The sequence below is a fragment of the Ornithodoros turicata genome, chromosome 8 (assembly GCF_037126465.1).
Source record: "Ornithodoros turicata isolate Travis chromosome 8, ASM3712646v1, whole genome shotgun sequence".
NCBI lineage: Eukaryota > Metazoa > Arthropoda > Arachnida > Ixodida > Argasidae > Ornithodoros > Ornithodoros turicata.
The window spans coordinates 12,496,479-12,508,927 of record NC_088208.1 but is presented as its reverse complement, the minus strand read 5'-3'; the positions used below and the strand labels follow the sequence as shown (position 1 = coordinate 12,508,927).

At 46.8% G+C, this 12,449-nt stretch overlaps 1 protein-coding gene and 1 long non-coding RNA gene across 2 annotated transcripts in view; one reads left to right on the top strand and one right to left on the bottom strand.

The window, feature by feature from the left end:
- Positions 1-12,449, bottom strand: part of LOC135367509 (venom metalloproteinase antarease TserMP_A-like) — a 92,169-nt gene that overhangs the window by 24,151 nt on the left and 55,569 nt on the right. The window contains exons 3-6 of the mRNA XM_064600809.1: positions 5,287-5,462; positions 3,414-3,503; positions 2,685-2,814; positions 1,579-1,629 (exon numbers count right to left, since the gene is read on the bottom strand). Coding sequence (XP_064456879.1) covers positions 1,579-1,629; positions 2,685-2,814; positions 3,414-3,503; positions 5,287-5,462 — 447 coding nt within the window. The remainder of the gene's footprint in view (positions 1-1,578; positions 1,630-2,684; positions 2,815-3,413; positions 3,504-5,286; positions 5,463-12,449) is intronic.
- LOC135366478 (uncharacterized) lies at positions 724-1,535 on the top strand. Its single transcript, XR_010414181.1, has 3 exons — positions 724-951; positions 1,020-1,103; positions 1,230-1,535. It is a non-coding gene; the product is annotated as an uncharacterized LOC135366478 (long non-coding RNA).

Genomic DNA, 12,449 nt, shown 5'->3' with positions numbered 1-12,449 from the left:
AGTTATAAAAACATTCCACTAAGTATTTATTCAATGACTGCTTAGAACACGTAACGAGAAAAGACAAATATTTTATGTACGTTTCCATTCATACATGGTTGTGTAATTTACATTCACATTCGGCTGACGTCTACTTTTCATTGTTAACCTTTCATTGTTCCGTCGATAAGAACTCAACGTCGCTTTCGAGAAGTGGTCTCCTGAAGACATGAGCTTCAAAATTATCAATGGAAAAGCGGCTAGGAAACAAGCGAGCTTGTGAAGATGATGCATAATGTAAAACCTCGAGACACGAAGGGAGAGGCACACACAAAGTCTCTTCGTGTTGGGCCTGTCCCTTCGTGTTCCCTGGTCTCGGGGTTTTACATTATGTTTCAAAATTGTATTTCTCAGGTTTAAACACCCACAGCGTTTGCAGTTCACACACGAATTAGATACGGAATCATGCCGTAAGACTACAAAAATAAGCTTCTTGTCGTGCATCTGTTACGCATCTGACATCACTTCCAACGAGAGGGCGCAAGTGCGCCGTAGGTATACACCGTTACTAGGTGGCTTGTAAACCAAGCGCTCACTGAGCACCGCTGTGACAACTTTGTATGTTACATCAGTTCTGTACCGAGTGCAAGTTGGCACTAGCGTGAATAAAGGTGCAACAATGGCGACGGTGTAAAACGTAAACTTACGAGCAACGCAGTATACAAGGCATCACTCAAGAAAACAACGAAGCCAATGTCGGGGAGCACGTGACTATGACGGCACCGGCATCTCGAACCTTCCATATTCGTTCCCGGCACCGGGGCAGCATGACCTTCTTACTTGGAAAGGCCGGAATTTGAATTCGCCGCTGATGACATAACGTCAAGTGAGAAAAACGAGCTGTGCTCTGCAACAACAACGTACACAGTGATTGCTTGCCCTTTGTTCCCCAAGTTTGCCTTCAGATACTGAGTATACAAGGCCATCTTTGTGAATGTGAACGGCACATTTTAACCCAGCGCCTTCCGTTATCGTTCAAGGATTCCAGTTCGGGAGACGTGACCAGCAACCTGGAGAAGCCGTAGCGGACTTCGTCGCCGTACTGCGTTGGCTATCGGAATACTGTAAGTTTGGATCTACACGTGACCACGTGGTCCGTGATAGACTGGTTTGCGGTATGCGCGACGAATCTCTCAAGCGATGACCGCGTACTGAACCCAGTCTAACCTTCAGTGATGGTGCTAATGCAGGGGCTCGCCGAAGAGAACCTTCGGTCTTTCCCGAGCAGGCAGAGCATACCTGTCTCTCTTGCACGTCACCCCCTCAAGTCTGTTCCTTATCCGTTGTCGCCAAGCTGCTTTTGTTTGCCATTGGACGAATGGCAGTAGATCCACCCAACAGCAAGGAAAAATATCACAAACTTTACTTAGCCTCGACTTACACCGTTACTCCCTTAGCCTCATTCACCGAACTTACCCTTCGCACTAGTTGGGACTCACGGTGTTGCCGTATACTTGGAACGCAAGCTTTCAAGACCTCAACTGCGCGCCACAATCACCTCGGAGTACGGTACACATAGAAATGTCGAAATAAACTTACCAATCATCTTGTCGAGGCTGTGGGCTGCTCTATTAGAAGCGGGCGCTGAAACTGGAGCACACGAACATGGATTATTATTACTTTGCGCGCGTAATCTTGTAACGCGTCTACACTTAGAGGTATCCCTTTCTTAGTGCGGAGATGCTTTTCCAAAGCAAATGGGTAGGCATAAAAACTAGATGTGGGGCAAATCTGGGATTCTCTTAACCTGAATCCCAGGAATCTTCTCTGGATCCACGAATCCTACGAATCCTTCATTAGCAACAACAACAAAAAGATAGAGAGAGAGAGAGAGAGAGAGAGATGGATTAAAAAGCTATGAGAAGTGTTTTCTAGCAGAATTTGGCATTTTCGTTTAATGAAAACCAAATTAAATGATAGTTCAGTTTCAGGAGAAAGCATACCCGTACACTCCTTTGATTTAATTTATGTAACACGTTGTTCATTGACTACAGGAAAATACATAAGCTCTTAAGTTTGAATTCTTTCCATAGAACTAAGCAACATTAAAAGCAAACCATGTTACTCTTACACGCGTACTGAAAACATTTCTGCCTGAACACATTCAGTTCCGAGCAATGTAAACAAATAAATAAAACACCCTCCAGCCAATCAGGCTTCCGGCGCACTCCGCTGTTGCGCCAATCTTAAAAAGAAACAAACAAACGTAGTCGTTGGATGCGAAAGATTCGATTCGCGCGTTTGGGCACTGGGATTCGGATTCCAAAATCCCGAAATCTCTGCCTGGGACTGGAGCATACCACGATTCGTGGATTCGCATGGCCCACCCTTAATCAAAACCAACCGAATATAATACACTTGAAATATGGCAAATAAGAATATAATTAGCAATACTGCGAAACTAATATTTCTATCTTGAGCTTCGTCAAAAACCAAAATATCGTCGCCTCTTCAGATGACACACCTTCCTGTCCTCTCACGAACTACAAATGTGTCACAACGGATATTATTAACAAGTGTCTACATGGCGGAATCATCGTCGTTTTCTATCAAAGCCCTTTGTACAAATGTCCTTCGTAAAAATGCTATTCGAAGTGCGGGGAATGTGCCGTGTAATGAACAGAGGTAATCTACAAAGTACTCACCGTACTGGTAAATCGGAGTGTCAGAACGCACTTCTTCCACCTTGTACAGCCTGTGGGCTACAAGACCTTCTGAGGAGCGCTCAGCGGTGGGCAGAGGTTCGATGCGCAAATCATCGCGAATCATGCCTTGCTGAAAAAGAAAAGAAAAAAAAAAGACAAGTCTTGTATTCCAAACACAGCCCAACCAGCAAAATGTACTGAAAGTCGAGTGCAATAGGGATGGACGGGTAGGTGGAAGGCCTTGAAGAGGACTGATGAAACTAAAGAACATTTGTAAGACACATACCGTCCACCCCTATTGCACTCGACTTTCAGTACATTGTGCTGCTTGGGGGCCCGTTTGCTTTTCGTAGCTTAGCTTCGAACCGAGGAGAAGGAAAACTGGGGTGGGGGGTGGGGGGGGTGTTAAATAGAGAAGCAGACAGGTCTGTCCCCTTATTTAGAGAAGAAATGACTATGGACGGCAGTTGAGGATAACCCATTGCTGAAAGAGGTCCGTCCGCTTTGCTCACTGCGTCGCGAATAACGGTACCACCGCGTGCGCCACTGCAGTCAGCTGTTTACTCTATAAACCACAGACCGAAACAAACGTTGTTGATGACTACGAGTGTCAGCCGGGAAGCTCTCTCCTTGTACCAGAAGCATTAACTGTATAATAGGGCGGAATGAATGCCCAAAAACGTGTAATGTGCTGTTTTATAGTGTGGAGAAGGTGAAAGACACGCTCACCAAATGAAGGCCGTTGTCGTCGGTCACCACGAGGGATGCGAAGTTGTCCTCATCCTGGAACAACTTGGACGAGTACAGCGACGACGAAACCTGCAACAGGAAATTATGTCGGTTAATAATAATAATAATAATAATAATAATTCGGGACTGTACGGCAACTGTGATCATGCCGGTTATGTGACGGTTAAGTAGATATTTGCTGTATCATGACAGGATTACTCTCGCCTGAAGGCTTGAACATGGAGCCATGAGATGAGTGTGGTATCGGCGAGGTATCGTCACGATGGCTTGAGGCGCGTGGACATAAAAGTTAGGGAATGGAAGGATGGAGTCAGGCTGCGTAACTGGGCTCTGCCCTGCACATTCGGTGTAAGACACAACAATGAGCTTTTATTCAATGTCGTTCACCTTATGAGAGTAACCGAGTATTCACACCAGTACATCCTCACGGAAGATTCTAGTGGAAGAAATAGCGAGAACACTGATCACGGAGCCGAACTTCCGCCCCGTGTTATGTTCAGCATTCAAAAAGTGCTCGAGTACTATTAGGGGTTCCGTTTACAGCGCATTTAGCAGACGATGCCATCAGTGTCTTTTCCTGCCTTCGGCTACGGGACGTCATCTGGCTGAAATGAGGACGTGTGTTGTGTTGTCCATTCTTCTGTGTTCCAGCCTCAGAACATCAATTTCTACCTATACTGGCTCTGTCGCGGGATGCATTTATTTATTTTAGAATGCTGTTGGCCTAATAGGCCGTTACAGGAGTGAAGACAAAACAAACAATACTCAGCATGCGCTAAAATAAAGAGAAAAAAAAATGAAGTGTACAATAGCCAGATGAATGTATGAAATCGAGTCCATTATCAATTATTTTAACGAGGAGGAGATATGATCAAGAAATGCATATAAATTAGCTGAACATACAACATTGTTAGGGAGAGAATTCCACTGACGTGACATATATGGAAAAACGAATGCATGTACTTATCAGTTCGACACTTTTGAAGTTTAATAGTTTTAGAACGTCTAATACGTGATTCTGTTAAGCCAGAGAAAGTAACATATTCACTTGGATAAATGACTAAAGTGACCGTTGATTATTAACCAGAAAATTTTAAACTTCTGTAGCAAAACTCTTGTGAAATTGGAGTATGCTAGCTTTTTCAAAAAGATGTACAGGCGAGGATTTTCTGTCATAGAAGCTAAACATGAATCGGAGCGCCTTTCTTTCCAAGTTATCAATGAGCGCTAGACCATTTTTCGAATACGGAAGCCAAATCACTGAAGCATAATCCAAAATTTATCGGACTGACTTTTTTATACCAGAGTAATTTCGCATTTTCTGGCATTTGTCTTAGTCTGTATCTAGGGAAATTAAGTCTTCTAGATGCATTTCCTAACACGTAATTTGGGTGAACACTCAAGCGTAACTCTGAGTCGGTAATAACACCTTTATATTTGAAAGGTTTTCACCTGGGCAAGTGGTGCGTCCGCAATACTGTATGTAAATATAAGGAGGTTACGTTTACGAGTTACTCTCATCAAAACACTTTTCTTAACTTTTATAAGCTTTTCCCCCTCAGTGCACCAAAGGACAAAATTATCTATTGCATTTTGCTAGACATTTTGATCAGAGATTTGATATTTTCCCGACACAACGCAGACCGCTCGCGATCACGTGACACCAGAAAGCTATGACGTTTTTCGTATCCTACGCTGTAGCATTATGGGGGATGTCGCTGGTGTGAATGTTAGGTAAACGTCAACCCGGAGGAACACGAATCAATACGCAACACAGAGTCCTGCAGTGCCAGTAACATGCGGCATGGAAAGAACAAGGTCATTAGTGTTTCCACAGTCATGGTGTACTTACATAAGTGTTGAGTACCGAACCATCCTGTTGGGGCGTTCGAAGGTGGAGGCGTTCAGGAAACGGCGACTTCTGCACTAAGCTCAGCGTCAGGTCGTCCTTGATCTTGAGTGTTCGGACGCCACTGTCGGACCTTTCCTCTAGGAACTCAGGGTACACAATCGCCTCCTCGGATTGTACTGCAAGTGTGAGAGAGAGAGTCAACGTTTCGTGTACGCATCGTCAGCAAATCGTGTATGAAGCACAACTGTTGTATTGTTTCTTCCACAAAGCTCACTTTTTCGCGTTCCATCCACCTACAATGAAATGTCCACGACTATAATAGCCTCCTAGAGGGCAAGGCGGCTACAGTTACGTAGCAAGATAATAAAGAAAGCGGAGAAATGGGCTGATGACTCGACACACTTCTTTAATCTCGGTAGGATTGTTTGTGAGCCTGGCCCTTCTGAAGAGTTTCTTTTTTTGTTCAGAAGGAATTTTAGTCTACGGTTAAACCAGCACACTCGTTCACCTTGAGCCAAGCGGTTGATATAAATTGGTTCATCAAGGACAGTCGCTTATTCTTGAAAATTAGAAATAGAAATAGAAAAATAGAAAATAGACCGGGAATGAAAGACCGCTACAAAATTAGAATGAAATGTCTCCAGCTGCCTATTAATGGCTTCGAAATTCGATTTGTTGTAGAGCTTAATTACTTTACGATCAGGAAAAGAAGGCTGAAAGGTTTATCTAACATGAGGGAGATGAATTTGTGTACTCTTATCCGGATCGTTCACCAAGACAAGGTCCAGCAAATGAGACGCTCCAGACACTACCCTGGTTGGGTCCGAGACAATTTGGACTAAACTGAAAGTCTTACATAGCTCATGAAATGCCTCGGACTCAGAGGTAGAATTAGCGATAGGCTGTGACCAGTCGATGTGCGGAAAGTTGAAATCTGCGGGAAGTTGTTGTATGCAATGACGTATTGAATTGGGAATTTCACACGCTTCAACGCTTGCCGTGCGGCTCGGATTTTTGTGCAACACGGTACGTACCATTTTCTGTATTTTCAGTCAATATGTGGTGTACACGGGCAATATGGGGCCCATACTGCCAGGAGTCTCCCAATATTGGCTCAAACTGGGCAATATGAGGTCCATATTGCCCAGTTTGAGCCAATATGGGGGAGATCTTGGCGAAACGGACCCCGTATTGGACCCGTATCGCCACTGACCAGCCAATGTTTTATTTTGTAATATTGCTGACTGCCCAGTGGCAGCCTAAGCAAAGAGACACTATAGGCCGAAAAATAAACACAGGAAGCATTACAAGCAGAATTCTTAATATTCTACGGTAAGAATACGTATGGCAACATGGTCATATCAACGAGCGCGAGAGGCTATATTAACGTGTTAGCAAACATACTTGTTATAGTTGAAACAAACGCGTCTGTATCATGTACAGATATGACTGACTACAAAGCAAATTCCACTCAACTGAGGTTCTGTGAACAAAAGAAAGCTGACAAGCGCTAATGCGACGCGTTGGCAGATAAATATGTCGGCTGTGTCGTGTCCTAGACTCGCACAAGTAGCGCAATAATTGTTCATAGCCTATTCTCACTTCCCCTTGCAGGAGCTGAAAAAATGATTTGAGTCGACGAATCTTTCTTCGCACCGTGAGCGGTCCAACGCGGACTTCGCTTTAGAGAGCTGATACTGATGTAGATGATTGTAGATGGGCCCAGTATCGTGTTTTGCTTGGGCTGACACGATCAGCGGCACAGTAACACCAACCATTCACCAGCCACAGGAAAACGTACCCTAAACGGGGCCCAAACCTCTGCCTTTGACAAAACGGTTCATGTAACTGCCCTACATGCTTGGGGCACCCTGTACCTTCTCATGGTGTACTCGATGGGTCGCCCCGTGACTCCTAGATGGAGCGGGTCAGAGAGCATCTGACTCCAGCTCCGAGCCGGAGCAATCGTGCAAAAGCCAAACGCGACAGGCTCCAGCGGAGCAGTCGAGAGGGAATGTTAACTCACGTGACTTCGGGTGCCTCCCAAGGTATATCTAAACGGGTAATGCAACTCCCATGGACCCATGTGTCTTCAGGATGAGGCCATGATAGAGACGGTCAGCGCCATTTATCCGTTGCGCGGACTACTACGATTGTAAATAAATCCCGTTAAACATGACGTTAACTGTATGAATAGTAAGCGGAGCACAATCAGCCATGGCCCCTTTACATTAGCGCACTTCGTTTGCGTTGTATTCCATTTTCCTCACCCAGGCAACAATACCAGACGAGAACGCAGAAAAAGTAAATTATATGAGGTTAAATTAAACATATCAATTGGAAATGCAGTCCACTGATTTTGACAACTTCAAACAGAAGAGCGTCGTGATCACCACACAGAAATTAGGAAAGTTTACTTAAGGTCAATTTCTCACATAGAGCTATATGTACACGTAGTGATTCGACGTTTGCATGGCCATCATAGGTGCACTGCAACGAAACATGACATCGTTGGTGCGCAACCGATTCCTGCTAACACTTAAGCTATCATGGCCGCTCGTCCCATGACATTTTTTTTTCGCGGGACCAGTAACAGGGGATGCATTGTCTTCACCTGTCCACGCGTGTTAATCTTGGTCTAGAGCTCTGAGATGTGAACGTCGCAGCCTATTTAACCCAAAAAGTGGACGGATTCCGTATTACAATGCACAGACACACGGCACGGATACAGAGATACACTGAACACGCCCACTGTGACACATGCGCAGAGGAGCAGCATACGGAAATGTACTGGGGTGGTGGATGATTTCGTATATATGCCCGAGTGGGGCAACATTCTACATTGAAATTATGAATAACCTATTAGTACACACATAAACTATGCCCATGTTGTAATGTTTCTTTTTTGTTTACGATCGTACCCAGGATCGCTCGCGCCCCATGATGGTGGCTTTGCCGATGGGTCTTATTTGATATTTTCGCTTGTTTTCACTACCAGTGTTGATATACATTGTGTTTTCCTCCAAGTCAAAACGACGATGACACAAAACGCACATGACAGGGATGGCAGAACAGATACACTACTCAGCGGAAGCTGGAGCAGTCACGTGACCGGAACCGAAGCGGATTTCGCAGACGCTCCGACGGCGTTCGTGGGACTACTCTAGAGCGCTCCGATATCGAGGAAAGAGTTCCAAATGAACCAGTCGAACGCAGTGAGAGAGTCGAAGATGAAACGTGGCTCCAGAGCGATCTGGGGCGGTAGGAAGACACCAGTGGAAGACAGCATTAAGATTAGTGTGGGATCGAAAGTTAAACTTCAACTGTTAGAGAGATATGCAAACATAAAAATTATCGCCAAAACGGCGAAGTTACACGACGGCAACACCAAGTTGCGCTTGGTTCGCCAACGAACCACTATTTCCCAACAAAGTGATATCCTTGTGTGCCTGACGCACGGGTAGCCTGTTGCAGGGTGACGAAGGAAAGGTCAAAAGCTGACAAGCCATGAATAGAGTTCAGTACTATGCACATGATTTGTAAGACGTATAGCACTCTGAACTGCACGAATCAATCATAAAGAACATCGTTAGACTCAGACATAATGCTTTGGATTAGAAGAGGGTATATACTCACGCCCGTTTAACGCAACCACTTGTGCAATTAGCACCCACGCTGAAGCTCCTGGCAACAACTCCATAATGCATTCACCCTAACAGTAGCCCGTGCTGTACGGAGATCGCCCTTCGATATTCGCATTGAAAGCGAAATAAGACGGAGTGCAAACTAATTGATTTATACGTGGCTGTGTAAGATCCTCCCGTGCAGGGCTCCAACAGCTGGTCAAACGGAATCTATCACAGGAAGTGCAGAGCTAAATTATGATTACTTGAAAAGGGCGAGGCATGAAACACAACAAAGAAGTACACTTGAAATGTGCCAAAATGGTTCGAATGGCAGCTACGATGAAGTAAAGCGAAATAAGACGGAGTGCAAACTAATTGATTTATACGTGGCTGTGTGACATCCTCTCGGGCAGGGCTCCAACAGCTGGTCAAACGGAATGTATCACAGGAAGCGCAGAGCTAAATTATGATTACTTGAAAAGGGCGAGGCATGGAACACAACAAAGAAGTACACTTGAAATGTGCTACAACGGTTCGAATGACAGCTACGATGAGGTAACGCGCAAGGAACATCTCGCATTTTGATAACAGAAGACACGCTAGTATGAAATACGCTCGCTTATTTTTGCTTTCTAGAGGGCGAATAGAGCCGTTGCGATGAATATAAGGATTTCTGCTTCAATGAAAACAATACCTGCAGACAAAAGGGCACCTTTCGGATACAACCACGCTTTTAGTGGGTGACTTACTGTTCCGAAGTCCACTCAGGAAATCTGGACCGCGTCTCTTTAAAAACAACGATGTCTTCCGGGCATTCGCTACACCTTTGAAGGGGTGGGGTGGGGGGGGTGGGGGTATCCCCGCGAACCCAAGTGGAACTCTGGACAGTGTGCCACTGAGAAACTTTTATACACATTGCTGGAGAATAATCAGGTACGCCGAAGGCACAGAGGTGCCTTTGTTTGAAGGAATTATCGCATCCGCGATCGTATGTATGAAGTCGATACGGTAGTATTCGTCACCTATTCACAGTCAACCTGGACAGGTTTCTCTTAGGTACGACCTCTCTCTTGGGTATGACCTAGGTTGTTGTGACCTCAGGTACCTTTTTGTCATAAGGATCCTCATGACCTCACGACCCCTCATCCGCACGAGCCGTCGCCTCGTGAATACCCTCACGGCCGAACGTGTCTTCAAGTCACTAGGAGGCACATGAGCCTCAAAAGAGCTCTGCGTCATGTTCACATGACACGCCGGCGTTGAACTACTGTGTCTGTAGTGGGTACCAATGATGCTACGCGGCGTTAAACTGCTTATAGGGTTTCGTGCTGTGCTTGGATAAATTTGGTAACAGTTGTTACTGTCACAGTGAGGTTTAACGTTAGTATTTTGCAACAGCAAAGAGGAGCCCGAACCCACCACCTCATCCGTGAGGCCCCTCACGAAAGGCCTCGCGGCCTCAACCGTGAAGTTCCTCACAAGGGGTCTCATAGCCTCATCCGTGAGGCTCCTCACGGAATACATTGTACCCTCACGTATTGATGGCCTCACGACAACTGACCTCATTAGGGCCCTCACGGTCTGCCTAATGAGGGATAATGCCTCACGACTGCCCTCGTGAGGAACGTTCAACGTGGTCTGGCCTCACTCTCCCTCACTTCATCGTCGTGAGGTGAGGGTGAGGCGTCTTCATGAGGGTTCTCATGAGTGAGAGCGCCCAGCTATGATGAGAAGTGCAGCGGAGGAGATTGTCTCCGAGGTCGTTTCTTTGGCTTTCGCATCGCAATATAGTATAAGCCAAAGGCCTTCAGGTAGACGACGACGAAGCTGAACTGATCTGACGTGTTCTCTGCTGCTCCTCACGAAACTCCTTTTTTGCCTTTCTTTCGGCTTCTCAGTTCTCGGATATTGGCGGAGCATTTCCCCCTCTCCCCCGTACCAATGGAGGGGGGCGGAGGAAACAGCAGGACCACTGGTCATCCTGAGGGAGACGAGGGTCCGCAACGACCCAGGCCGGCGAGAAGTCGGTCTCCAGTGGGAAGGAAGACAAGCGAAGTAGTTGTGTCTGTCTCACCGCGTACTTCACGCACCGAGCTTCTTACTGACCTCGGCACCATGAGCGCGGCATTTCACGAGCAGGACGACATTCACCAGCGTATGGAGGATCAGTCTTCTGACCCAAGACCAGTGACTGTAAAGTGCCTCAGGATGGTTTTCAAATAGTACGGTATAAGAAGAGCCGTGCCGACGGCATCACGGTCGTTTTTCGCTGTGTGAACCCACTGGCCTCTTTCTGGGATGTGGACCCCAACCCCGTCGCGCGCGACATCCTGTCGGCAACACAAGAGACGGTGCTCCGTCACCGCACCACAAATAGAGTACCCTCATTGTGCATGTGTCATCTGAAGAATCTGCGTGCCGTCTCGTGGCCCTCCGGTCACTTGATGGAGTTGACGTTCTCCCATACATTCCTCAACCATACCTTCGCACCACGGGCAGAATAGTTGGTGTTCCACGCCAGTACAGCGACGTACAGCTCATCGGTTTCTTCCGCGCCAGCGGCGTTATTGAGGTGAAGAGAGCGGTGGCCTATTCCCGCGAGAGCGACGGCTCTGCCAACGCTATCGTTAAGTCAAGTGTTCTTCCCACTTTTGAGCCCGGCCGCGTGCTCCCTACCAAGCTACAACATGGCTTCACTTACTATCCAGTCTCGGATTATATTGACCGTCCACGTCCAGTGTTTTAACTGCCAGAAATACGGCCATTATGCCAGGAAATGCCGAGGCTCCCAGCGATGTAAAGTGTGTTCAGGACCGCATGATTTCAAGCAGTGTCTGGCCCGACGAGAGCCGAAGTGCGCCAACTGTGGTAGACAGCATACCGCGACCTACCGTCGTTGCAGAGTTGCCAAGGCTGCAGTCGCTGCGAACCGACGACGTGTCCTGAACAGTAACTCAAGTCCAACAACCTTACTTTCGCGGCCTCACCCCCTGGAGAAGTACACTTCCCACGGCTTCCGGGTAGCACCGAGCAGCCGACGCACCGTCCCCCGAGACCTTTAAAGAGCTTTGCATCTGCTGTCAAGACTCCAGAGCCAGCTGGAAAACCGGCGCTTCAAAACCCGCGATCAGCTAAGCGGTCCCAAGCTCGACCGAAGAAAGAAGATCACTCCTTTGACTCAATAATCGCTATGATGTTCGCTACCCTGCGCGCCATTGTCCAACAAATACCTGCTCGGGAGATCTACCGGCTGTTCAAGCAGTACTAGCGCTTGAGCCTCTTCTGCGTCTTCCCTCTCCACCTGTGAATGGCTAATCATCCGCCACTTGCTTCAACAGCCCCTTATCGCCACACGACTATCTTTCAATGGAATGCTCGAAGTCTCCAGTCAAAGACATCTGATTTTCGCCAGTTCACATGGCGGCACAAATTCCCCTTGCTCTGCGTCTCCGAATGCGGTATCACAGAAGAAGAAGAAGAGGACGATTTTCGGCTCTCGAATTACCTTACCTTCCTTTCTGAACCCCGAGGACGAAC